This window comes from Zea mays, chromosome 9 (assembly GCF_902167145.1).
Source record: "Zea mays cultivar B73 chromosome 9, Zm-B73-REFERENCE-NAM-5.0, whole genome shotgun sequence".
Lineage (NCBI taxonomy): Eukaryota > Viridiplantae > Streptophyta > Magnoliopsida > Poales > Poaceae > Zea > Zea mays.
The window spans coordinates 150,747,491-150,757,782 of NC_050104.1; the positions used below are offsets into that span (position 1 = coordinate 150,747,491).

The window sequence follows — 10,292 nt, forward strand, 5'->3', positions numbered from 1 at the left end:
GCCTTTCTGTTTAGATGTCAATTAGTACGTGGTATGCCATGCATCGTTGAGTAGTAGTTGCGCTGCTGTTTAAAAGTCGCTTAGCAAATTAGCATACGCCCTGCGTGAATGCGAGAGTGCTGCTGAATTGCTGCTGGACTGTCTGTGGCTCGTATATGCGAAATTGTCGTGTTCATTCCATTCGTCCAAAATTACGATAGTACTGTTAAAAAAAATGGCAACGAGTTAAAAAAAGGGACTTGAGATGAAATTGATGGTCCGAGCGCACGCAACACCGAGTCCACCAACGTTAACAACGACGAAACTCCCACAGCGCCATAAAACAGAGCGGGCTGCCGCCCGCGCGACACGCTCCGCTTCCCTCCCACTCCCTCACCATCCCTGCCCTGCTCTGCTTTGCTTGCCTAACGGGTCGGAGGCGGGGACGGCCCCACCGCCCCGAGCTCTCAACCGCCGATGGACGCCGCCGGGCCGCCATCGGCAGCCAGTGGCTCCGGCTCCAACTCCAAGACCTCCCTCCTCGGCATGCCGGTTCCCATCGCGATGGCCGCCGCCGCGGCACTCGTCGTCCTGCTCGTCCTCTCCGCGGTTGTCGCCGCTGTTCTACTCGCGCGCAGGCGGGGCGCCAGGCCGCCCTCGCTGTCGCGCGTCGAGCACGCGCCGTCCTCCGCCTCCGCCTCCGCCTCCGGCTCCTCCCGCGCCGCGTCGTCCGCGCGCAGGGAGAAGGTCGGCGCGGACCAGGTCGCCGGGGCGGGCGCCACCTCCTCTTCTGGCGTTGCCAGCTCCTCCGCGGCCGCGAGCTCGCTCGAGTCGCCGGTGAAGAGGAAGGCGGAAGCGGTCAGGGCCGCGGCGGGCGTGGACATGGAGATGGAGATGGGGTGGGGGAGGTGGTACGACCTCACGGAGCTGGACGTCGCCACGGGCGGGTTCTGCCCAGAGAACGTGGTCGGGGAGGGAGGCTACGGCACCGTGTACCGCGGCATCCTTGCCGGCGGCGAGGTCGTCGCGGTCAAGGACTTGTTTGATCACAAGTGAGTGTCCTCTTCTTCACTGTCCCTTTTCCTTTGGACTGGTATCTTCCTTTTCTACCCCAGAAGATCATGGTAAAAGCATCCAACACAGGCGTTCACTTTCGGATTAAATAGTTGCTAATTGCTTCAGCATATACTAATCACTAAATTGGCGTGTATGAAATAAATTAACCGTCCTAGTACATAGTACAATTGTGTTCCCTCGTTGTTGTCTTTCTGGTGTAAATGCCTGAATGCGGTACAGGTTCGTAGTGCTACTCCTTGGGGCCTAAGATTTGGACAAGGGGTACTAGTTAGTACGTGTTTGATAGTTTCCTAGACTGAATGCATTTCTTGGTCATTGGTCACATTACCTCAGGCTCAGGGTGGTTGTAGCTTTGCTGTTTATGTGGCTTCAAGATAGTCTACGGTCATATAAAAAAAAAGGCTTGCGAGTTTTATTACCAATGTGAGTTTTCGGTTCTAGACATGCGAATTGCACAAATTAAATCAACTGACTGCTCAGCAACTAAACCATTCGTGGTAGCAGCATTTTTTCTTCTCCTGATTCGAAAATCACTCATTAAATTTTGTGTATTTCTAGTTCTACAAAAACAAGGGAAAAGGGTTTACTAACTGGAGGATTCTTTTCGTCTTTGCCACAAAAAAGAAACAAAAAAAAGGTTTGATCATTGAAGTCTTTATTAAACTTTAAAGTTAGTAGTGGGGTTCACAATTATCTTCACAAGTCACCGAAGAACACAGATTTGCTGGAGAGAAAATCATAGCAACAGCAGGCGACCTTTGATCCTCACTGTGTTGTGTGGCACGATTGCGACATTATTGATCTTGATGATTCTGTGAATCCATGGATATAACGTAGTGTGTGCATGCCCACAATGTCCACAGACTAAAGTCAATGATTTGCAAAAAAACAAAAACATATATATTTTTTGTATTTCAGGGCTACATATGATTGTGATATGATCATACGAGTAGGTGGGTCTTTTTTGTGCTTTTTGTGTGATGGCCCGTATATCTCCATCTACTTGTTGGTTGAGCTTCGTCGGTAGCCATATGGGCCGCCGATCAAACCCTTTCTTTCAAGAAAAGATAAAGCAGGGGAAAGCCAAAGCCATGACCAAACTTTTTCCCTTCGTTCAGCTTCATAGGCATATAAAATATGCAGTGCAGTGAGCTTTGAAGCTGTGTTAGCTTTCAAGGGAATCAAATGCATGCACGTGGGTTCCTGATAGGTTGCGAGAGAAGCAACAGTTATTGGGCCTGTTTGGTTCGGCTTTTTTCTGAAGAGCTTTTTTGAAAAGCTGGCTGTGGGGAAAAGCTGGCTGTGGAGAGAAGCTGGTGGTTAGAATCTAGGTGTTTGGTTCGGCTGCTGTGGACAGAAGCTGGTCGGTAGAATCTGAGTGTTTGGATGCGCAGATTATGAGATTGTAGATTTTGATTAAAAAAATAAAATAGATAAATACAGATCGGATTATTAAATATCAGTGTCTCAAGTCTATATGCTTAAATGTTAAAATTATCGTATTGTTAACATCTGAGCATGAGGATTAAAAGTACACTTAACAACAGCAATAGCAGCCGCGCATGGATATACTGTTCCAAACATGAGTTAAACCTTCCTAGTATCCTAGACTTAATTAAAAGGCAATTAAAACCGACGTATATATATATATATATATATATATATATATATATATATATATATATATATATATATATATATATATATATATATATATATATATATATATATATATATATATATATATATATATATATATATATATATATATATATATATATACGCGTGCCCTGCATCACTAAAACAGTGAAGTTTAAACAGTGTTACAGCTGAGAAGCCGTTCGGCTTCTGCACGGCACGGCCAGCCGACCGATTCTGGCGGCCAGTGCTGGAGCCGCTGCGGGCCGCCGCGCGTTCACCAGAAGCCGGACCAAAAGCTAGGTGTTTGGTTGGGCTTCCAGTTTCTGGCGGCCAGAAGCCCACCAAAAGCTTAACCAAACGCGGCCATTGATGTTTCTTACCTCAAGCCCTCAACAAAACACGAGAGATAAAATGGACAGTGGCTACAAGTGTAATGTTCTGGCGATAGCTTCACTAGTCGGCATGTTGATTGAGTCCATAACTTGTTTTAGGGGTCAGGCCGAGAAGGAATTCAAGGTGGAGGTTGAAGCCATCGGCAAAGTGAGGCACAAGCACCTTGTCGGTCTCATCGGGTACTGCGCAGAAGGCCCTAAACGGTGAGCACCCACACTAACACTAGTGACGAATTCACCCTGTCAGCCACTGCCAAATGCTTAATGCTGATAGTCTGATTGATACTCACTGGCAATGCCATGAATCTGCGTTCACAGGATGCTCCTTTACGAGTTCGTCGAAAACGGGAACCTGGAGCAGTGGCTGCACGGCGACGTCGGTCCGGTCAGCCCTTTGACCTGGGAAATACGGATGAAGATCGCCGTCGGAACGGCCAAAGGGTATGTATGTTCATGTTCAGTTCTGCTGACAGGGTACTTCATGATCTAATCTTCGGTTTCTGCTAACCGGATCGAATCTATGCAGCATAGCGTACCTGCACGAAGGCCTGGAACCGAAGGTGGTGCACCGCGACATCAAGTCGAGCAACATCCTGCTGGACAAGAAGTGGAGCCCCAGGGTGTCGGACTTCGGCATGGCCAAGGTGCTGGGGTCCGGGTCCAGCTACGTGACGACCCGCGTGATGGGCACGTTCGGGTACGTGGCCCCCGAGTACGCGTCCACGGGCATGCTGAACGAGAGCAGCGACATCTACAGCTTCGGCGTGCTGCTCATGGAGCTCATCTCCGGGCGCAGCCCCGTGGACTACAACCGCCCCGCCGGCGAGGTCAACCTGGTGGAGTGGTTCAGGGGCATGGTGGGCAGCCGGCGCGTGGAGGACCTGGTGGACCCGCGCATCGCCGCGCCGCCGCCGCCGCGGGTGCTCAACCGGGTGCTGCTCGTCTGCCTCCGCTGCATCGACGCCGACGCGCACAAGCGGCCCAAGATGGGGCAGATCGTGCACATGCTCGAGGGCGACGAGTTCCCCTTCCGCACGGTATTGTTTCGCTTTGTTCTGTTCTGTTCTCTTCGCTCGCCGGTATTGACTGACTGACTGACTGACACGCGCCCGTCCGTCCCTGTTTTTGCTTTTGCGCGATGCAGGAGCACCGCTCGCCGAGGGCGTCTCACCGGACGTCGATGGCCACGCGGCCGTCGCTTCTGTCGGAGAACGTAGGTGCCACTGACGACTCAGACAAGTCCATGTGGAGATGAAGGATCTAACCCTGCACGAACACACCTGGCGCGGCATGCGAGGAGCCGGAGCTGGGGCTTGGGGGATGGACTGACTTTTCTCAACTGGTGTAATTTTTTGTTGTTGATCCACGGCGGGATGAGCGTTCTAATTTGCTATGCTGCTCGTTTGGTTTGATGGTGTTTACCGTAATGTATGATTTGGCACAGACGCACAGATCTTCTTTTTTGTTGTTCATTATTACTAGGCTTTGGCGACCCCGCGAAGCTTTCTTCGACCGGCGCCGCTCCCTTGGCCACATGCTCGGATAGTCGGATACTCGAATCGCATCCGGGACGACGAGAGATCCCGGTGAACAGGAAGGGCGGAACCAGGGACAGAGCCCTAAAAAAATCACTATAGTATCTACATTATTATGTGTACACTAAAAATCTTAGGTAAGACTTTCGTGGAGTTTTATAGGCTCGACAGCGATAGCAGGTGCTCGAGCCTCGTCCGCTCCACTGCTGCCTCTACCCTAGGCGGAACAACAATGTACTGTTTGGTTTAGCAAGGCATATTCATTTAGATATACACTAATATAAAAATAATACACCCTTTGTACCAAAATAAAATGTGTTTTTGTTTTTTAGTGGGTTTATATAATACTTGGTGGTGTATATATTTTATATATTGAATATAGACATAAAAATCAAAAGATAAAACGAATACTATTTTAAAACGGAAGGAGTATATTTATAAAAAATAAGTGTCTTATAATTATATCAAACATATACAACATGAAAACATAAAAAATACTATGTGGACATCACAAAATATTATCATAGAACATCAAACATGTACAACATGAACATCAATCCAAAATATATATGTAGAAGTATAAATAATAATAAAACATGCCATAGAGAAAAGCGAAAAATATCACATGAATACTATTTAAACAACCTAAATTATATCACATAACATTTCATAAATATTATGTACACACTCAAATATATTTATGAAGCATCCTCTTTATATCACATAAACATCCAAAAAATAATCATGGAGCATCCCCTTTACACCACATAAACATCCAAAAAAATAAACTATAGAAGATTGTCGGGGACCATAATTAGGGGCACCCCAAGACTCCTAATCTCAGCTGGTAAACCCCATCAGCACAAAGCTGCGAAGGCCTGATGGGCGCGATTTAGGCCAAGGCTCCGCTCAAGGGACACGATCCCGCCTCGCCCGAGCCCGACCTCGGGCAAAGACAGCCGACCCCGGAAGATTCACGCCTCGCTCGAGGGTCCCCTCAAGCAACGGACGCACCATCGACTCGCCCGAGGCTCAGCTCGGGTAGGCTTCGCGGAGAAGCAACCTTGGCCAGATCGCCACGCCAACCGACCGTATCGCAGGAGCATTTAATGCAAGGATCGCCTGACACCTTATCCTGACGCGCGCTCTTCAGTCGACAGAGCCGAAGTGACCGCAGTCACTTCGCCGCTCCACTGACCGACCTGACAAGAAAACAGCGTCGCCTGCCCCACTCCGACTACCGTGCCACTCGCCAGAGTGAGGTCAACAGCGGCTAAGTCCAGCCTCGGGCGACATAGGAAGCTCCGCCTCGCCCGACCCCAGGGTTCGGCCCCCGTCTCGGCCTCGGCAGATGGACTTCGCCTCGCCCGACCCCAGGGCTCGGACTCAACCGAAGACGATGAACTCCGCCTCGCCCGACCCCAGGGCTCGGACTCAGCCTCGGCTCCAGAAGACGATGGACTCCGCCTCGCCCGACCCCAGGGCTCGGACTCAACCTCGACCTCGGAGGAATCGCCACCTCGCCCAAACTCGGGTCCGGACCGGCCATGTCGCCAGGGGGGCCATCATTACCCTACCCCTAGCTAGCTCAGGCTACGGGGGACAAGACCGACGTCCCATCTGGCTCGCCCCAGTAAACAAGTAATGATGACACCCCGCACGCTCCATGACGACGGCAGCTCCCAGCCCCTTACGTCAGCCAGGAGACGTCAGCAAGGATCCGACAGCCCCGACAGCTGTACTTCCGCAGGGCTCCAGCGTTCCGCCGACGGCCATGACATCACATGAACAGGGTGCCAAAACCTCTCCAACTGCCACGACGGTATGTACTTAGGGCTCTAGCTCCTCTCTGCTAGACACGTTAGCACACTGCTACACCCCCCATTGTACACCCGGACCCTCTCCTTACGCCTATAAAAGGAAGGTCCAGGTTTCTCGTACGAAAGGGTTGGCCACGCGGGAGAACGGGCCGACGCATAAGGCTCTCGCTCTCTCTCTCTCCCACGCGAACGCTTGTAACCCCCTACTGCAAGCGCATCCATCCGCCCTGGGCGCAGGACAACACGAAGGCCGCGGTTTCCCCTTACTGTTCTCCCCCCTTCGTGTCCCATCTCGCGCCGACCCATCTGGGCTGGGACACGCAGCGACAATTTACTCGTCGGTCCAGGGACCCCCCAGGGTCGAAACGCCGACAGTTGGCGCGCCAGGTAGGGGCCTGCTGCGTGTTGACATACAGCTTCCCGTCAAGCTCCAGATGGGTAGTCTCCAGCAACCTTTCCAACCCGGGACGATGCTCCGTTTCGGGAGTCTTGAGTTCATGTCCCTCGACGGCAGCTACGACATGATACTCCTTCCTCCGCCGCGCGACAGCGACAATGGCGGCCATCAGCCCGCCCGCCGGCGGCGGAATCAACGACGTCTTCGCCGCATGGCGGAAGAACAACATCCGGGTTTGTCCCGTCACCTCCCCCACCGACGGAGGAGGAGGCGGGGCAACCATGGCCAAGCAGGAGGTGGCACCTCGTCGACTGTCGAGCAAGTCGACGACGCCGGCGCCCCAGCGGGGGACACGTCGGGCCTCGACCTTGCGTCTAAGACGAAGACGAGCGTCGTTTCCCCCGCAACACGCCAACCGCCCAACCCCAAGCAGACGAACGACGCCAGCACGCTCGCGAAGGACTTGCTGGGCGTCGCCCTCGTACCTGAGACAACGGTGCAGTCCGCTCCTGACGCGACTTCGTCACCGCCCGTCGACCAAGAGGTACCAACCGATTCCCATCTCGTGCCTTTTGGATTCAGCTTCGACCCACCAAGCGATCTCGCTTCGGAGGAAGCCTTCATAGAGGCATGTACCAACCCTCCGGGGTACCACATGCGGTCGCCCTGGGACAGACTGACGGCCGTCTCGACCTACATGTGGGGGACAGATATCCCCCGGGTCCACTGGAAGGGTAAAAAGACCTCACGAAAGGCCCAAGAGCCCAATAAATCGTAAGGTCATTCCTTCATGGGCCTGGGGGGAGGACAATCAGCAAAGCAAACCAATGTAAAGCCGGATCGACGCAAGTCCAAATGACCCCACCGTGTTGAGCGAGAAATCACAACAGAAGATCCGACCTTCCCGCGCTAGAGTACTATGCAACAGAGCCAGGCGAGGATAGGTCGGCTAGATCATAGGAAGATAGACTCAAACAGTTCACTATCTTTTAGGTGCACGTTGCTATCATATCCACATGTATTGCCCCACGGTCGAATATATAAGGCCCAGGGGGCACCCCTTCAGAACGATCGAACACACTACCCAGCCATCCACCTAAACACCCCGCGTTCTCGCCCTAGAGAACCACCTTGTAACCTATAACGCAAAGCATCTCCGCCAGGACGTAGGGTGTTACGCATCTCAAAGCGGCCCGAACCTGTAAACATTGCCTATTGTCCCTCGTGCATCTAGCACGAACCATTTTGCTACAGTCGGCGACACCATCCTACTCCTAAAAACACCTCGAGGGGCAACCCCGGGTGTGCGGTCGGACCCAAAACGCCGACAGTTGGCGCGCCAGGTAGGGGGTGTCAACGATCTAAGTTAGCTTAATGGCCGTCACTATCCACAGCAAGATCACTTTCCGTCCCGGATCCACGTTATGCTTTGGGACGATCTCGTCCATAGCCGACGAAGAGGGAACTCTACACCACGTCACAGATCCGCCGAGAAAGAAGCCTCCTCCAACAAACTCTGAAAATACCGGAGAAACACAATCTCTAGCTCTCCGAAAGAAGATCGCCACGACAGCCGCACCATTCTACCCCGACGTTCTTTTCATCGGGAGAGTGGAGTCGCCTCCCGTCTCTGACGACGAGCCGACCGCGCCTGGGGAAGAACCACCTCAGCGGGAGTCCCGTCGACGAAGAAACCGGCATCAAATCATCTGGCGACATCACCAAGCCGGAGAACAAGATCCGGAGCAGCCTGTCTCGCGAGACGATGTCTCGGAGATGGGAGAAACTCCGGAAGAACGCGTCTTCAGAGAACGAAGGAACTCTCGACGGCGTGATCGTCGACGAGCTCAGGAACAAGCCGAGCAAGACGCAAGGCAGCGCCGAGAAAATCCACTCTTTGGTCGCAACATGAACCCCGATTTCGCCCGAGCCATGAACACGCCGAGTGAAGTCGGAGGAGTACTAGCTCGGATAGCTGATGGCCTCCCTCGGACTCCCGACGCCGAGGGCTATCGACGCCTGTTCACCCAGGCAGCCAACCATCTTCTACCTCTCGCTCACCCGCCGAACGATTTGCGACATGCCATCAACAGTCGTCGAGACGCGCGGAGCTCCATCAACGCTTCACGTGAACGACGGCATGAGAACGAGATCCGCCGCCGGGAGGAGTACGACAGGGATCATGGCATCCCAACTCGGAGTCAAGCCACCAGAGCCGAATCAATGACTGCCTCGACTGGCGGAACTGCCCGGGGATGGTCGAGGAACCACAACAACTACTCCCCTCCCCGGGACAGACATCATCCCCGACGACAGGAGGACACATGTGGAGTGTCCGCCCTTACTCCACGCCTTAGGGCCATTCAATGGCCCCCTAACTTCAAGGTATCCAATGTCGATAAATATGAACCTAAGCGGGACCCAAGAGGCTGGCTGGCCGTCTACACTACCGCCGCTCGAGCCGCCGGAGCATCTGAAGACGTGATGACTGCGTACTTACCCATCGTCCTCGGGCAAGACGCACTGCAATGGCTGCGACACCTACCTCGACACTGCATCGACGACTGGAGCGACTTCAGTCGGCGCTTCATTGCCAATTTTTAGTCCCTCTCCGACAAACCGACGCAACCATGGGACCTCAAATCCATCAAGCGCTGGGGGGATGAAACTCTCCGATCATAACTCAAAAGGTTCCAGACCATGAGAAATCGCATCCCCGAGGTCACAGAGGCGGCCGTGATCGAGGACTTCTACAGAGGATCCAATGACTCGGCCTTCGTCCGAGCCATACTACAGAAGGCGCCAACTACCTCCGAGGAGCTGTTCCGGGAAGCCGACCTCTACATCACCGCCGACGAGCGAGCCCAGTACCTCATCGGAGGAGCAAAGCCCGCTCCAGCAGCACCACGACGCGACACGAACCAGCAACCTGACAAACGCTAGGAGAAGAGACCGCGCGAAGAGGTGCATGCCGCCGGACCACCTGCCTCTCGTGCCTGGGGAGGACCTCGCGGAGGCGAGTGCACGCTGGACGACATCCTCGACGCCCAGTGCCCGTACCACAAGGACATGCGCCACACTCTCTGGAACTGCCGAGACTTCAAGCATTCTGTTGGACACGGCCGACCCTTCCAACCTCTACCTCCTCCTCCGCCGCGGGGAGGACCAGAAGAACCACGACAACCCCAGCAGCAGGAGGAGAGAGGAGGAGGAGCTTTCCCGCGCGTTGACAGGGAGGTCAACGTCATCTTCGGCGGACACGGGTCGCAGGAGAACAAAAGACAACAAAAGCTCAACGATCGCCAGATACTGGTGGCAACCACCGGTCCACCCGCTCCGTACCGATGGTCGGAGCACCCAATCACCTTCACTCGGGCAGATCAATGGCTAAACTTCGACCACCCGGGCAAATACCTGCTCCTCATCGATCCGGTGATCCGAGAGAGCAGGG

The 10,292-nt window shown here is 53.5% G+C and overlaps 1 protein-coding gene across 1 annotated transcript; it reads left to right on the top strand.

Annotated features, from left to right (window-relative positions):
• Positions 1-281: 281 nt before the first annotated feature.
• Positions 282-4,598, top strand: LOC103639390 (probable receptor-like serine/threonine-protein kinase At4g34500). Its single transcript, XM_008662143.4, has 5 exons — positions 282-1,031; positions 3,189-3,293; positions 3,408-3,530; positions 3,616-4,126; positions 4,234-4,598. The coding sequence occupies exons 1-5, from the start codon at positions 457-459 to the stop codon at positions 4,342-4,344; spliced, it is 1,425 nt and encodes a 474-aa protein (XP_008660365.1). The 5' UTR covers positions 282-456; the 3' UTR covers positions 4,345-4,598.
• The last annotated feature ends 5,694 nt before the right edge of the window (positions 4,599-10,292 follow it).